The sequence below is a fragment of the Nicotiana sylvestris genome, chromosome 10 (genome assembly GCF_000393655.2).
Source record: "Nicotiana sylvestris chromosome 10, ASM39365v2, whole genome shotgun sequence".
NCBI lineage: Eukaryota > Viridiplantae > Streptophyta > Magnoliopsida > Solanales > Solanaceae > Nicotiana > Nicotiana sylvestris.
In genome coordinates, this window is record NC_091066.1 from 124,039,209 (window position 1) to 124,057,656 (window position 18,448).

At 43.2% G+C, this 18,448-nt stretch overlaps 1 protein-coding gene across 1 annotated transcript; it reads left to right on the plus strand.

The window, feature by feature from the left end:
- The first annotated feature begins 15,296 nt into the window (after window positions 1–15,296).
- Window positions 15,297–15,832, plus strand: LOC138879901 (uncharacterized). The gene is made up of 2 exons (XM_070159546.1): window positions 15,297–15,364; window positions 15,451–15,832. Exons 1-2 carry the CDS (start codon window positions 15,297–15,299, stop codon window positions 15,830–15,832), a joined length of 450 nt encoding a protein of 149 aa, XP_070015647.1.
- The last annotated feature ends 2,616 nt before the right edge of the window (window positions 15,833–18,448 follow it).

An 18,448-nucleotide genomic window follows, 5' to 3' on the forward strand; every position in this document is an offset into this window, starting at 1 on the left:
CCGCACAAAAATGCATCGCGGCCGCGCGGCTCCAGCGCGAACCGCGCGGAAATGACCGCGGCCGCGCTGGTGTCTGCAACACCTGAACCTGCATTTTCTTAAGTCCAAGACCTCCCGGGCCCCATTCAAAACTCACCCGAGCCCTCGGGGCTCCAAACCAAACATGCACACAACCTTAAAACATCTTACGGACTTACTCGTGCGATCAAATCGCCAAAATAACATCATATACATAGGATCAAGCCTCAAACACATGATTTTCTTTCTTCAACTTTCATAACTCAAATTCTCCATTTTTAGTCCGAAACACGTCATATGACGTCCGTTTTTAGCCAAACTTTACAGATAGTGCTTAACACATATTTAAGACTTGTACCGGGCGTCGGAACCAAAATACGAGCCCGATACCTATATTTTCTAACTCCTTTTCATTTCAAATTTTCATATCAAATTTCAGAAAAACAATTTCTTTCAAAAATTCATTTCTCGGGCTTGGGACCTCAGAATTTGATTCCGGGCACACGCCCAAGTCCCATATTTTTCTACGGACCCTCCGGGACCGTCGAATCACAGGTCCGGGTCCGTTTACCCAAAATGTTGACCGAAGTCAACATTACGCATATTAATACCAAAATTCATCAAATGTTTCACATAATTCACATTCTCCACCTCTAAAACAACCGTTCATCTCGAACGGACAAAAGAAAGAAGTACCTGAGTCGGGAAATAATTGAGGATAATGGCTCCACATATCGGACTCGGACTCCCAAGTCGATGCCTTAGGAGGCTGACCTCTCCACTGAACACGCACCGAAGGAAAACTCTTCGACCTCAACTGTCGAACCTACCGGTCTAGAATAGACATCGACTCCTCCTCATATGACAGATCCTTGTCCAATTGGACAGTGCTGAAATCTAACACGTGCGATGGATCTCCGCGATACTTCCGGAGCATAGATACATGAAACACGGGATGCACAGCTGACAAGCTAGGTGGCAAGGCAAGTCTATAAGCCACCTCTCCCACACGATCAAGAATCTCAAATGGACCGATGAACCTAGGGCTGAGCTTGCCCTTCTTCCCAAATCTCATCACGCCCTTCATAGGCGATACACGGAGCAATACCCGCTCACCAACCATGAAGGTAACATCTCTGACCTTGCGGTCTACGTAACTCTTCTGTCTGGACTGAGCCGTACGAAGTCTATCCTAAATAATCCTGACCTTGTCCAAGGCTTCCTGAACCAGATCCGTACCCAATAATCGAGCCTCTCCCGGCTCAAACCATCCAACTGGAGACCGACATCGCCTACCATACAACGCCTCATACGGAGCCATCTGAATGCTGGACTGGTAGCTGTTGTTGTAGGCAAACTTTACTAAAGGCAAAAACTAGTCCCACGAGCCTCCAAAATCAATGACACAGGCTCGGAGCATGTCCTCAAGAATCTGAATAGTCCTCTCGGACTGACCGTCCGTCTAGGGATGAAATGTTGTACTCAACTCAACCTGGGTGCCCAACTCTCGCTGAACCGCTCTCCAGAAATGCGAGGTAAACTGCGTACCCCGATCCGAAATGATAGATAGCGGCACCCCATGAAGGCGAACAATCTCCCTGATATAAATCTCGGCTAACCTTTCGGACGAATAGGTGGCTGCAACAGGAACAAAATGCGCTGACTTGGTCAGCCTATCAACAATGACCCAAACTGCATCAAACTTTTTCCGAGTCATCGGAAGTCCAGTAACGAAATCCATCGTAATCCTCTCCCACTTCCACTCGGGAAGTGCAATCCTCTGAAATAGACCACCAGGTCTTTGATGCTCGTACTTAACCTGCTGACAATTCAAACACCGAGCCACATGCACAACGATGTCTTTCTTCATCTTACGCCACCAATAGTGCTGCCTCAGATCCTGATACATCTTCGCGGCGCCCGGGTGAATAGAATACCGAGAACTGTGGGCCTCCGCTAAGATCAACTCTCGAATCCCATCAACATTGGGCACACAAACTCGCCCCTGCAATCTCAATACACCATCATCATCTAAGGTTACTTTCTTGGCACCTCCACGTTGCACCGTGTCTCTCAAGACACACAAATGGGGATCCTCAAACTGCCGCTTGCGGATACGCTCTAATAGTGAGGAACGAGCAACCGTGCAAGCTAACACTCTGCTAGGCTCAGAAATATCCAACCTCACAAGACGATTGGCCAAGGCCTGAACATCCAAAGCAAGCGATCTCTGGCTGACTGGAATATAAGCAAGACTACCCATGCTGGCGGACTTCCTGCTCAATGCATCGGCCACCACATTGGCCTTCCCCGGGTGGTATAAGATAGTAACATCATAATCCTTTAGCAACTCTAACCACCTCCTCTGCCTCAAATTCAACTCTTTCTGCTTGAACAGATAATGAAGACTCTTGTGATCAGTGTAAACCTCACACGTCACGCCATATAAGTAATGCCTCCAGATCTTCAAGGCATAAACAATGGCTTCCAACTCGAGATCATGAACCGGATAATTTTTCTCATGGATCTTCAACTGCCTCGAAGCATAGACAATGACTTTGCCTTCCTGCATCAACACTGCACCAAGCCCAATACAAGACGCATCACAATAGACCATATATGGCCCTGAACCTGTGGGAAAAACCAATACCAGTGTCGTAGTCAGAGCCGTCTTGAGCTTCTGAAAGCTCGCCTCACACTCGTCCGACCACCAGAACTGGACACCCTTCTGGGTCAATTTGGTCGTAGGGGCTACGATGGATGAAACCCCCTCCACGAACCGACGGTAGTAACCTGCTAACCCAGGAAACTCCGAATATCCGTAGCTGAAGCTGGTCGGGGCCAGTTCTTGACTGCCTCTATCTTCTTCGGGTCTACCTGAATACCTGCTGCTGATACGCATGACCCAGGAATGCGACCGAACTCAACCAAAACTCGCACTTTGAGAACTTAGCATACAACTGACTATCCTTTAGGGTCTGAAGGACCACTCTGAGGTGCTGCTCATGTTCCTCCTGACTGCGGGAGTATATAAGAATATAGTCAATGAAGACTATCACGAACAAGTCCAAATAAGGTCTGAACACTCGGTTCATCAACTCCATAAACGCTATTGGGGCATTAGGCAATCCGAATGACATGACCAAAAACTCATAGTGCCCATACCGAGTGCGAAATGTTGTCTTAGGGACATCAAATGCCCTGATCCTCAGCTGGTGGTAGCCAGATCTCAAATCTATCTTTGAAAACACCCTCGCACCCTGAAGCTGGTCAAACAAATCGTCAATCCGCGGCAGTGGATACTTGTTCTATATCGTCACCTTGTTCAACTGCCGGTAATCAATGCACATCCTCATCGACCCATCTTTTTTCTTCACGAACAACACTAGTGCACCCCAAGGTGATACACTGGGTCTAATGAAACCCTTATCAAGCAAGTCCTGAAGCTGCTCTTTCAACTCTGGCGGGGCCATGCGATATGGCGGAATGGAAATAGGCTGAGTGCCCGAAGCCAGATCAATACAGAAATCAATATCCCTGTCGGGCGGCATACCCGATAGGTCTAAAGGGAAAACCTTGGGGAACTCCCGAACAATAGGAACAGAGTCAATTGATGGAACCTCTGCGCTAGAGTCGCGAACATACGCTAGATATGCTAGACACCCCTTCTCGACCATACGTCGAGCCTTGACATATGAAATAACACTGCGGGTGGCATGGCCTGGGGTCCCTCTCCAATTAAGTTGGGGCAAATCTGGCAAGGCCAAGGTCACGGTCTTGGCGTGACAATCCAGAATAGCATGATACGGGGACAACCAGTCCATCCCCAATATAGCGTCAAAGTCCACCATATCTAAAAGCAATAAGTCGACACGGGTCTCAAGACCGTCAAATACCACCACACATGAACAATGCACTCAGTCGACCACTATAGATTCACCAACTGGTTTGGACACATATACCGGAATACCCAAAGCCTCACTAGGCATGATCAAATAGAGTGCAAAATAGGACGACACATAAGAATACGTAGATCCCGGGTCAAATAACACAGAAGCACCCCTACCACAGACCAGAATAGTACCTGTAATCACAGCATCTGATGACTCGGCCTTTGGCCTGGCCGGCAAAGCATAACAACGGGGCTGACCCCCACCTCCCTGAACTGTGTCTTTGGGGAGATCGGCTGCTGGCTGACCCCTGCCTCTAGCGGTCCGAGCTCCACCTCTATGGTCTCTCCCTCCACCCCTATGATCCCTACCCCCGCCTCTAGCTGGCTGGGCGGCCTGTGGATCACCTACTACCTGAATCGTAGGGCGAAGACCCTGCTGCTGAGAACTACTCGAGGCTCGGGGGCAAAACCTGACAATGTGACTCGGGTCACCACAACCATAACATGCCCTCGGCTACTGGGACTGCTGGCCCTGTCGACCTGTATGTCCTCCCCTGAAACTCTGAAGTGGCGGTGCACTGATGGGGGATGGTGGTGCGCTGAAGGTCTGCTGACCCGAATAATACTGTTGAGGACCACCACCGCTTGGAGTACCATGAGAAACCTGAAGTGCCGACTGGAAGGGCCTCTAAGAGTGGCCTTTGTCATATGAATCCCTATATCCAGACGAGGTACCACTAAATCTACCGGAATAACGGGGCCTCTTATCAGACCCATGACCACCTCCTTGAGCAAGTGCCATCTCTATCCGGCGGGCACCATCTGCCGCTTCCTGAAATGAAATCTCACCACCGGCACTCATGGCCATCTGAACACGGATCGGCTGGGCCAACCCAACAACAAACCTCCGCACCCTCTCTCTCTCGGTAGGGAGTATCACAATGGCATGACGAGCGAGATCAATGAACCGGGTCTCATACTGGGTGACCGTCATAGGACCCTGCTGGAGACGCTCAAACTGCCTGCGAAGAGCATCTCGCTGAGTAACTGGAAGGAATTTCCCCAGAAATAACTCTGAAAACTGATCCTAGGTCAATGATGGTGACCCTGCTGGCCTGGCTAAACAGAAATCCCTCCACCAAGTCTTGGCGGATCCTGCCAGGCAAAAAGTGGCGAAGTCGACCCCATTGGTCTCTACAATGCCCATAGTCCGTAGAACCTCATGATAGCTGAATATGAAATCCTGAGCATCCTCTGAGTGGGTGCCACTATATGTGGTTGTGAAGAGCTTGGTGAAACGATTAAGCCTCCACAAAGCATCCGCGGACATAGCCGCACCAATGCTGGACTGAGCCGCAATACCTGGCTGGGCTGCCACAGCTGGCTAAACTACTGGAACCTGAGCCTGAGGAGCTACCGGCTCTGGAGTACGAGTATCGGGAGTCTGAACTCCTCCCCCATCCTGAGATGTGGCTGGAGCTACGGGAAGTAAACCCGCTCTAGAAATGTCATCCATAAAGCCTACCAGTCGGACCAAAGCATCCTGAAGCACTGGAGTGGCTATGAAACCCTCTAGGACCTGAGCTGGGCCTACTGGAACAGCTGGGGCCGGAACCTCCTCCTCAAAATCGACCTGAGGCTCCATCACTGGAAACGCTGCTCGGGGCTGAGCTCTACCCCGGCCTCGGCCTCTGGCACGGCCTCGGCCTCGCCCTATGCCCCTAATAGGGGCTGCTGCTGGGGGATCAGGCTGTTGCGCGGTAGAAGAGGAAGCAGGTGTCCTCTCCATCTGCGAAAGAACAGAGTGGAAAGACAGTCAGTACTTGAGAAACAGAATCGCACAACAATAATGAACAAGGTGAAGTTTTCCTAACTCAGTAGCCTCTGCGGGATAAATACAGACGTCTCCGTATCGATTCCTCAGACTCTACTGAGCTTGTCCGTGAGTTGTGAGACCTAAGTAACCTAGTGCTCTGATACCAACTTGTCACGACCCGAATTCCCCACCATCGGGAGTCGTGATGGCGCCTACTGTCGGATCTAGGCAAGCCAACCTTAACATACCTTTTCAACTAATTTTTAACAGGATAATAATAAAAACAATAAATTCAAGCGGAAGCCTTAATTTAATATTTAATGAACGAAAATGCAGAAAAATTAACATTATCCTCTACCCAAGATTTAGTGTCACAATACTAACAGACTACTATAAGATACTACAAATAAGAGTTTGAAAGAAAATACATAAGGAGTCTGCTTTGATACAATGAAAACAAACAGAAATGAAATAGATGAGACTGAGGGCCCACGCACGCCAGCGAACTACCTAGGAGTCTCTGGACTGAAGGCACGCTCCCAATCTACTGCTACTGCGGTCCGTAAACTACTCCCGAATCTGTGCACAAAAAGGGCACAGAAGTGTAGCATCAGCACAACCGACCCCACGTGCTGGTAAGTGACTGGCCTAACCCCGGCGAGGTAGTGACGAGGCTGGATCGGACCTACCTCAAATAACATGTACAGATATATGTGCAACAACGGAAAGATATACAGAAATTAAACAGATAATAGGGAGGAGACATGCTGTGGGGTGTAGCAATTTAGATATAAGACCAACGAACAGAGAGATGGAAACTGAATAATTAGCATCTATGAAAGAGAACAAGTGAATCAACAACTGCACGGCACCAACCTTCGTGCTTTTACTCTCAATTCTCACCAAAACTGTCAAATATAGTGCACGGCATCACCCTTCGTGTTTTTCCTCACATAACTCTCACATCAAGGCATGGAATGACCCTTCGTGCTCAAATAATTAGAGACATGGCACGGAAAGACCCTTCATGCATAAATAATTAGAGACATGGCACGGAAAGACCCTTCGTGCATAATTATCAAAACATGGCACGGAAAGACCCTTCGTGCATAATCGCTCATCCTCACCCAATCATCAGTCACAACCAATCGGGGAAGGGAATATACAACAAGATTAAATATCCCGGCAAGGGAGAACAAATCAACAATAAGTCCCGGCAAGGGTAAAATACCACACTTCCTTCTTTAACTCATCTGCTTCTCAACTATCACTTCATAATTATATTAGCAAGTAATTAGCTCAACTGTTTCACATCTTTCAAGTTTAAAAGCAACTATGACTCACGGTCATGCTAGACTCCAGTGCATAGATAACCGTCACCATGCCTATACACCGTACTCCACAATTAACACGTAGCAAATAACATCCAAATCCTAATCCCTCAAGCCAAAGTTAGAACAGACACTTATCTCGAATGCTCCAAACTCAACTCACGCTTCTAGTATAGCTTTACCTCTTGATTCCACCACCAATCCGCGTGAATCTAGTTATAAGTTACTTAATCACATTAATAATTACTAAATGAATCATCCCCAATGCATGAAAATAGATTTTTTAAGGTTTTTCTCAAAAGGTCAAAAATACCCCCGGACCCACGTGGTCGAAACTCGAGGTTCGGACCAAAACCCGGTTACCCATTCCCCCATGAATCCAAGTATATGATTTGTTTTTAAATCGTACCCCAAATTGAGGTCCAACTTCTCAATTTGTAATAAACCTAGGTTCTACCCAAAACACCCAATTTTCCCCATGAAAATCTTTGATTTGAAGTTGAAATTATGTTTGTAAGCACGTGATTTTTGCCCTATATGAGAATTACTCCCAAAAATGGTGACTTGGGACACCCTAAATCTCCCAAGTGGCGACTCTGAAATAATTAAATCAATCCCGTTTCGATTGTCCTTTAATTGGGAAAAACTCCTTGTACCCTCGCGGGGGCGGAAAAAGGAGGTGTGACAATGTTAAAAGATGTTAAGGGATAAAGAAATTAAGTTAGAAATCACTTACCAATCGTTTTGGAGAAGAAAAGTTGTTTGGAAAATCGCCTCTTAGGTTTTGGGTTTTTGAAAAGTGAAAAATGACTGAGAGTTCTGAACTTGTATACCTTTCTGAGAACCTGGCGCGGACCGCACAAAAATGTGTTGCGGTCGCGCCGAGTGGGAGAAAAATTGGGGCTTCTCTGAACCCTTCCAGCGCGGACCGCACTGTTTTGGTGCGCGGCCCCGCTGGTTGACCTGAAACCCTAGCCCTCAGACTCAGCCACGCGGACTCCACAAAAATGCATCGCGGCCGCGCGGCTCCAGCGCGGACCGCGCGGAAATGACCGCGGCCGCGCTGGTGTCTGCAACACCTGAACCTGCATTTTCTTAAGTCCAAGGCCTCCCGGGCCCCATTCAAAACTCACCCGAGCCCTCGGGGCTCCAAACCAAACATGCACACAACCTTAAAAACATCTTACGGACTTACTCGTGCGATCAAATCGCCAAAATAACATCATATACATAGGATCAAGCCTCAAACACATGATTTTCTTTCTTCAACTTTCATAACTCAAATTCTCCATTTTTAGTCCGAAACACGTCATATGACGTCCGTTTTTAGCCAAACTTTACAGATAGTGCTTAACACATATTTAAGACTTGTACCGGGCGTCGGAACCAAAATACGAGCCCGATACCTATATTTTCTAACTCCTTTTCATTTCAAATTTTCATATCAAATTTCAGAAAAACAATTTCTTTCAAAAATTCATTTCTCGGGCTTGGGACCTCAGAATTTGATTCCGGGCACACGCCCAAGTCCCATATTTTTCTACGGACCCTCCGGGACCGTCGAATCACAGGTCCGGGTCCGTTTACCCAAAATGTTGACCGAAGTCAACATTATGCATATTAATACCAAAATTCATCAAATGTTTCACATAATTCACATATTCTAACATAAAAACTTTCCGGCTACGCGCCCGAACTGCGCACGCCAATCGAGGCAACTAAAAGCGAGGTTTTCAAGGCCTCGAAAGCGTGGAACAAGGAAGAACTACGGTGATAACCCTTCGGGTCGTCACACAACCCTAGACAAAATGTAGCTACTCATGCTTGAAGACATACAAAGTGAAAGAGTAGAAGTAATTAAAGACATAAAACTAAAATTAAAACATAAAAGTAGTGGGTCTTCTCTAATTTTGATCACCAATTTCCCAAAATGGTAAACTCTAACCGCTACAGCTGCTACAAATAAAAAAGTTGCCCTAAAACGTATTTCTCGTCTGTTTATAGTGTCCAAAACTTCACTGATAAAAACGCCCTTCAGGAAGTTCTGCGGCTGCACAATTTAGTGTGCGGGCCGCACTTTCTTCTTTTACTCTTGCAATGGGAGGGATTGTGAGGCTGCATAATAAGTCCTCCGGTCGCACTTTAGTTATTGTGGCCACATATTTAGGCTGTTGAACGCGCTCTAAAAAGGCTTCACACTTGATCTTTTGCATCTTCTCTGAACTTCCCAAGCTTGTCAGTGCGAACTACTTTGGTGGCCGCACAAATTTGGTGTTCGGACCGCGCTTCTACTAAGCTCCTCTGAGGCTTCAAGGTTAAGTTTGCGGCCGCATTTGCAATTCTGCAGACAGCATCTTCATCTGTGGCCGCAGAATAAGTTCTGCAGACCACACAATCCTTTGCATTTCCTCCTCTTTGACTTGTTGAGCTAGAACACTCATTTTTGAGTTAGATTTCTTCGTTGAGATTGAATCCTCCAACATATTTGCAATTCACACATTTTAATTAGGTTCAAAAACTAAAATCACTATTTATGACTAATAACTAAAGCTAGAAGTTACTAATAAGTGGTTAAAATCCACAATTATCACCACCACCCAACCGAGGAGCTTTAATATAGTCTTCGTTCAGTGCACTCCTAGCTCAGAGCTCTTATCGCACTCCATCAGTTCAGGGTTCGTTAGTACCAGGATCTTTCAGCGACTATTCTAGTTTATGGGGTCCAACTCAGGCCACAACAATAATTCACAATTCATGGATGCTATGAGTGTGGAGAGTTGGGGCATGTTAGGAAGTATTTCTCCTATTTTTGTGAAGGTCCAGTGCAACAGGGAGGCTAGACTACGACTCCTGCGCCAGTTGCTACACCACCCGCTCAGCCAGCTCCGGGTGAAGGTCATACAGGATAAGGTTTCCCTAGAGAGGGAGGTCTTTAAGGTGGTAGATAGGCCAGTTGTTATGCATTTCCCGCTAGGCTAGAGGAAGTTACTTCCGACACCATGGTCACAGGTATTGTTTCAGTGTGCCACAGAGATGCTTCAGTGTTGTTCCACATATTCTTATGTGTCATCCTATTTTGCTCGTTATTTGGATATTTCTCGTGATTCTTTAGATATGCTTGTTCATGTATTTACACCGATAGGTGATTCTATTATAGTGGACCGTGTATGTCGGTCTTGTGTTGTTACCATTGGGGGTTATGGGACTAGAGTTGATATTTTATTGCTCAACATAGTTGATTTTGAGTTGATTTTAGGTATGGCTTGTCTATCTCCATACCATGATATTCTCAATTAACATACTAAGACCGTGCCATTAGCGATGCCAGGGTAGCCTAGGTTGGAGTGAAGACCTTCACTTGGTCACACTCCTAGTAGAGTGATTTCATACTTGAAGGCTCGACGGATGGTTGAGAAGAGGTGTATGGCGTATTTGACCTTTAAGGGATATTAGTGAGGATGCTCCTATTGTTGAGCCAGCTCTAGTACTGAGGGAGTTCTCATATGTATTTCTTGCAAACCTACCGGGCATGCCACCCGATAAGGATATTGATTTTGGTATTGATTTGGTGTAGGGCACTCAACCCGTCTCTATCCATCATATCACATGGCACCAACAGAGTTGAAGGAATTGAAGTTGAAACTTGCTTGATAAGGGTTTCATTGGGCGTAGTGTATTACCATGGAATGCACCGGTATAATTTGTGAAGAAGAAAGATAGTTCAATGAGGATGTGCATTGACTATAGGCAGCTGAACAAGGTTACTACCAAGAGCAAGTACCCACTACCATGTATTGATGACTTATTTGATCTCTTTCAGGGTGCTAGGGTATTCTCAAAGACTAACTTGACACCGAGGTACCATCAGTTGAAGATCGGGGCTTTAGATATTCCTAAGACGGATTTCAGGAACCGTTATTGCCATTATAAGCTCTTGGTAATGTACTTTGGGTTCACCAATGCCCAAGAAGCTTTCATGCACTTGATGAATAATGTGTTTCAAACCTATCTGAATTCCTTCATTATTGTGTTTATTAATGATATATTAGTGTATTCTCGCAGTCGGGAGGATCATGAGCAATATTTGAGTATCGTTCTCCAGACTTGAGGGAGAAGAAGCTATATGCTAAATTCTTTAAGTACGAGTTTTAGTTAGACTCGATGGAATTTTGGCTCAACGAATAGTTGAGAAGGAGTGTTTGGCGTATCTAGATTTTGTGAGGGATGTTAGTGCCAATTCTCCTACTGTAGAGTAAGTTCCAGTAGTGAGGGAGATTCTAAATGTGCTCTCTGTAGACCTATTGGGCGTGCCACCTGATATGGATATTGATCTTAGTATTAATTTGGTGTAGGATACTCAGCCCATATCTATTCCACCAAATTACATGGCTCCAGCTGAATTGAAGAAGTTGAAGGAGTAGTTGCAAGAGTTGTTGGGTAAGGGGTTTATCAGGCCGAGTATTTCTCTTGGGGGTGACTGGTGTTATTTGTGAAGAAGAAGGATGGTTGAATGAGAATATGTACTGATTACAGGCAATTGAACAATGTTACCATTTATATAATAAGTATCCACTACCTCACATTGATAATTTTTTTATTAGCTTCAAGGTTCTAGGGTTTTCTCGAAGATTGACTTGAGGTTGGGATATAATCAGTTGAAGATCATGAATTCATTTATTTCTAAGGCAACTTTCAGGAGTCATTATGAGCATTATGAGTTTTTGGTAATGTCTTTTGGTTTGACCAATTCCCCAACAGTTTTCACGCACTTGATGAACAATATGTTTCAGCCTTATTTGGATTCTTTTTTTATTGTATTCATTGATGATATCTTGGCATATTCCCATAGTAGGGAGGAGCACGAGCATCATTGAGGATTGTGCTTCAGATTCTGAGGGAAAGGTAGTTGTATGCTAGGTTCTCTAAGTGTGAGTTTTGGTTGGATTCAGTGATTCTTGGGCCACGTGTTATCTAGTGATGGGATCAAGGTGGATCCGAAAAAGATTCAGTGGCATTCTAATTTTTGACTTAAAATAAGGCTTGGGTTGACTACGGTCAACGTTCTTAGTAAACTACCTTGATTCAGTGTTTTGACAATTCTGGTAAGTTAGCATGATGTTTTTGTACTTGTACGCCCATTTGGTTGGGGTCCCGGGTGAACCGAGCGCGTTCCGGCGCATTAAGTGAAAAATTGAAAAAGTTGAGTTTTAAGTTAAAATCTTGAGTTCTGATGATCGATTCTTGTTATTTAATGTCGTTTTAATGATTTGAGGTATCGAACAAGTTTTTGGGATGTTGTTACACTTGTGTGCATGTTTGGTTTAAAGCTCAAGGGGCTCGGGTGAGTTTTGGATGCGTTACAGTTGGGTTTGGAACCGCTAGTTCTCAATAGTTTCTGGTGTGAAGTTGTATGTCTCACATTTGCGAGAACCTGATACCAAATGCAAGCCTCGCATTTGCAATGTTAGACTCGCAAATGTGAACATGGGTTGGGGGCTGGTCTTCGCTTTACAAAGAAATCATCGCATTTGCGAAGTGGAAGTGGTCTGCATTTGTGACCATTTTGTCGCTTTTGCGATGACTAGAATTCTTGGGCTGCTTCACAAATGCGAAGCTTGCACTGCATTTGCAATGGCGGGGACTTTGCAAATGCGAGGGATATGTCGCATTTACGATTTTTGAGGGTCTATTGCACTGGTCTCATTTGCGACCAGTATTTCGCAAATGCGACATCTGCAGCTGGGTAAAATTTGGGAAAATCAAGACTTAGCTCATGTTAGAATATTTTTCAACCCTAAGCTCTCTAGCGGCGATTTTTGAAGAACATTTTCTCCCCAAATTTTTTGTTAATCTACTTTAACTAGTTTTCAATCAATTCCCATTACTTTTTCATGAATTTTAACATCAATTTATAAATTTCAAAGTACAAATTAAGGGTATCAGTTAGAACTTAGGGATTTTATAAAATTGAGATTTAGACCTCAAATTGAGGTCGTTTTTTAAAACAAATCACATAACCGGGATCGAGGGTGAATGGGTAATCAAAATTTGATCTAAACCTCAAATTTTGCCTACACGAGCCCAGGGTTAACTTTTGTTGACTTTATAAATTTAATTAAAATTAAATCTTTTTCATTCGTGGATAGTTTCTAAAGCTTATTATGAATTAGTTGAATGATTATTGCTAGATTCGGTTAGTTTGGAGGCTTGTTCGAAAGGAAAAACCACTGTTTATTATTGATTTAGTTGCGGAAATAGGTAAGTATCGTGGTTAACTTTGATCTGAGGGAATTAAGATAGAATCGAGTCTATTTGCTATGTGAACTATGTGTTGAGAGCAGCATATATGCAAGGAGACAAGTGCATATGCATTAGCTGTAGGATAAGCATGCGGGTGGAACTTGCCTTGATTGTGCCATGTTATTTCATTCATTTCTAAGACAACTTTCAGGAGTCATTATTGGCATTATGAGTTTTTGATGATGTCTTTTGGTTTGACTAATTCCCTAATAGCTTTCACGCACTTGATGAACAAAATGTTTTAGCCTTATTTGGATTCTTTTGTTATTGTATTCATTGATGATATCTTGGCATATTCCCATAGTAGGGAGGAGCACGAGCATCATTAAGGATTGTGCTTCAAATATTAAGGGAAAGGAAGTTGTATGCTAAGTTCTCTAAGTGTGAGTTTTGGTTGGATTCAGTGGAATTCTTGGGCCACGTGGTATCTAGTGATGGGATCAAGGTGGATTCGAAAAAGATTGATATAGTTTAGAGTTGGCCCAGACCTTCTATAGCTACTACGATTAGGATGTTTTTAGGTTTGGCCGGGTACTATCTTTGCTTTATGGAGAGGTTATCATCTATTGTAGCTTCATTGACCAAGTTAACTCAGAAAGGCGCTCCGTTCAGATGGTCTGACGAGTGTGAGGAAAGCTTTAGGAATCTCAAGACTGCTTTGACTATAACTCCAGTTATGGTGTTACCCTCAGGATCGGGGATGTATACTGTCTATTGTGATGCTTCATGCATTGTCCTTGGTTGTGTTGATGCGGGATGGTAGGGTGATTGCCTATGCTTCGCGCTAGTTGAAACCCCATGAGAAGAACTATTCGGTCTATGACTTCGAGTTAGCAGCTATTGTTCGCATGCTCATGATTTTGAGGCATTATTTATATGGCGTGTATTTTGAGGTTTACACTCATCACCGAAGTCTTCAATATTTATTTAAATAGAAGGATCTGAATTTGAGGTAGCAGAGATTGTTGAAGTTGTGGAATGATTATGATATAACTATTTTGTAGCATCTAAGAAAGTCTCATGTGGCAGCAAACGCCCTAAGTAGGAAAGCAGAGAGTTTGGCATTTATTCCAGTTGGGAGAGGCCTTTAGCTATGGATGTTCAAGCATTCACCAATAGATTGATGAGATTGAGTATTTTTTAGCCAAGCAGTTTTGTTGTTCATAGTCATCTTTATTTGAGCACATTAAGACTCGCAAGTATGATGATTTCTATTTGCTTGTCCTTAAGGACACGGTGCATCCAGGTGGTACTAAGGAGGTGATTATTGGTGATGATGGTGTACTGCGACTTCAGGATCGGATTTATGTTCCTAATGTTGATGGCTTGAGAGAGTTGATTCTTGAGGAGGCTCACAGTTTATGGTATTCTATTTATCCAGGTGCTACAAGGATGTATTGTGATTTGAAACAGCATTATTGGCGGAGAAAGATGAAGAAGGATATTGTTGGACATGTTTTATAGTGTTTGAACTACCAACAAGTCACGTATGAGCATCCGAAATTGGGTAGTTTGCTTCAGAAGATTGATATACCGGAGTGGAAGTGGGAGCACATAGGATTTTGTGGTAGGGTTACCATGGACTTTGAGGAAGTTTGATACCATTTGGGTCATTGTTGATCGGTTGACCAAATCGGCACATTTCATTCTAGTTATGACTTTCTACACTTTAGAAATGTTGGCTAAGATCTACATCAGAGAGATTGTTTGTTTTCATGTTGTACCTATTTCTGTCATCTCAAATCACGATACTTAGTTCACTTTGCATTTTCGGATCAGTGCTACATTTCACCCTCAGGTGGATGGGCAGTCTGAGCAAACTATTCAAATCTTGAAGGATATTTTGAGAGCATGTGTTATTAATTTTGGAGGCTAGTGAGATCAATTTATACCCTTAACGGAGTTTGCCTACAATAATATCTACTAATATAGTATTCATATGGCTCCGTATGAGGAATTATATGGAGGTGGTGTTGATTTCCGGATGGTTGGTTTAAGTCTAGTTAGGTAAGATTATTGGGAAAAGATTTGGTTCAGGATGCTTGGGAGAAGGTAAAGTTGATTCAGGACTGACTTCATACAGTGCCGTCCAGGCAGAAGAGTTATGCTGATAGGAATGTTCGTGATGTGGCTTTCATGGAGGGTGATAAGGTTCTTCATAGAGTTTTGCCTATGAAAGGCATGATGAGATTTTTGAAGAAGGGAAAGTTGACTCCTTGGTACATTGGCCCGTTTGACATCTTGGAAAGAGTTGGCAAGGTGGCTTACAAAATTTCTTTGCCACCCAGCTTGTCGAGCGTTCATCTGGTGTTTTATATTTTCATGATTCGGAAGTATCATAAAGACCAGTCATATGTGTTGGATTTTATCTCAGTGCAGTTGGATGAGAATTGGGCTTATGAGGAAGAGTCAGTGGTCATTTTGGATAGGCAGGTTCGAAAGTGGTCTAAAGATATTACATCGATGATGGTTTAGTGGAGAAGTCAACATGTCAAGAAGGAAACTTGAGAGATCGAACATTATATACAGAGTAGATAGCCTCACCTTTTTGGCATTTCAGGTATATTTCTAAACTTGTTCGAGGATGAACATTTGTTTAAGAAGGGGAGAATTAATGACCCAGTCGATCGTTTTATCTATTTGAGCCTCATTTCCCTATTTAATATTTTTTGTATGCTTGTTTGTTATTTTGTGGCTTGCGGGGATAATTGGCTTTGTTCTGTGGAGGTTTGGGAGTGAATTGGAACACTTAATTCTATTGTTGGAAGCATAAGTTGTAAAAAGTTGATCAAGGTTTGACTTTTATGTAAAGAACCTCATATTAATAATTTGATGGTTCCAATAGGTTCGTATGATGATTTTGGACTTAGGCATATGTTCGAATTTGAATTTGGAGGTTCCTAGGATGCTTTGGCTCTATTTGTCGAAGTTGGCAATTTGAAGGTTCGGAGAGTTCCTAAGTTTGACCAGAAGTTGACTTTCCTGATATCATTTTTGGATTGTTGTTTCGAACTTAAAATAGGTTCGTTTTATCATTTGAAACTTTTGTGCAATATTTGGATGTAATATGGATTGGTTAGGATTAGACGCTTAGTTGGAAGTTTGAAAGTTCTTGAACTTAAGAAAAGTTCAACTTGTATTTTGATCTTTGATTTGTTGATGTGATATTATTATATGTATTTGGAGGCTTTAGCTAGGTTCGGATAGTGTTTATGGACTTGTAGGCATGATTGGACGGGGTCTGGAATGGCTCGGATAAGTTTCAGATCACCCAGAGCATGTTTGAAGTTGGCTGAAGTGCTGGTGTCTGGTGTTCATTGCATCTTCATGGTGAGCATCGCATTCGTGATGAAGGATTTTGGATTGGAGGAGTTTTTTCTTCGCGTTCGCGCCTAGAGGGTCGCATTCGCGAAGATTGGTGGCTGCAGAGCTACGCGTTCGTGCTGATGAGGTCGCGTTCATGAAGGAGAAGCGGGGAGCTGGAGTATTTGTCTTCGCGTTCGTGAAGGCCAGCCCACATTCGTGAAGGGAAGACATATTGTATATCGCATTCACGAGGTAGGTCCGCGAACCCAAAGGGTTGTTTTTAGGCATAAGATTCTTGTGCTTTGCGAACGCGAGACACATGTCACGTTCGCGAAGGATACCCCTTGGTAGAACATATAAGTTTTGTATTTAGGGATTTTAGCCCATTCTCTCACATTTTGAACCCCATTCTTGAAGAGGAGTGATTTTACTTGGAGATTTTCATACAAGACTTTGGTCTAATTTTTTATGTTATTTCAAGAATCTACATAGATTATTAATACCTAAAATATTAAAATTTGAGAAAAAAATGGGATTTTTTTCTACAACTTAAGAGAGTGAAAATTGAGGTTTTGAGGGTTGATTTGGATTTGGTTTTGAAATCTAAATATATATTTAGACTCGCGGTGTTATGGATAGTGTAGATCTGTCTCTTGACTGTGATTTTGACCATGTGGATTGGGGTTGACTTTTGTTGACTTTTTGAAAATTGAATAAAGATTGAAGCTTTATTGTTTGGAATTGATTCCAAATGGCTTTGTTTGACGTTATTAAGTTATTTTTTGTTAGATTTGAGCTGGTTGGAGGTAATTTCCAAGGGGAAGGAGTTCTTAGAGTATTGATTTTCCCCGTTTGAAGTAAGCATATTGCCTAATCTTGTGTGAGGGAATACACTTAGGATGTGACTTTATTTGGCTAATTGAAATGTGAAAAGCGACGTATATGTGAAGTGACGAGTATATATACGGGTGCTAGGTATGATTTAGACCGGATTAGACTTAGGCTTCTATTATTCCTTATTTTGACTATGTACTTCCTATAAGTCATGTTTTGATCATTTGTATGACTACACGAGTTTCTCAAATCAGGGTAGAGACATGTGTAGGCATTGATTCTCTATTTGAGCATGATACTTGTTATTATTTGTTGTATTCGCATGATCTGAGCCATAATTGTACTCTTCGCACATGCATACACTTTAGCATGTTGTTAACCATAGCCCAGGAGTGTGTAATTTGATATCTGTGTTCATATTCATGTATATATATATATATATATATATATATATGTATTGTGATAGACTGATTTGGCAGTACGTGAGTTGTTAGTGCGGTGATTATGTTATAACACGTGAGTTGTTTGTGCATCACGTGGAGTTATTATGATTATTGGTGCGTAAGCTGTCTGTGTAGCACGTGAGTTGTCCGCGCGGTTGTTATGATTATGGCACGTGAATTGGTCGTACATCATGTGAATAGGGATTCATCCCCATAGGGTCGCCCTCATGTGGATTGTGAAAAGTTATAAGTGTTTTGAGTTTTTGCATATCTTCTATATATGTTGGTTTACTTGGTGGATTGCAACACAATACATATCTTCTCTATATGTTGAACTGTGCGTCTTGACTTGTTACAGATCTATATCTTTTTTATATGCGTTGTTGGCCTTACATATTCCCTACCCCTAGCTTTTGATACTGTTGTTGCATACACATATATTCATAACTGTACAAGTTTGATTAGTGAGCATCATTGGCCACTCTTGCCACTATATTACCAAGGTTAG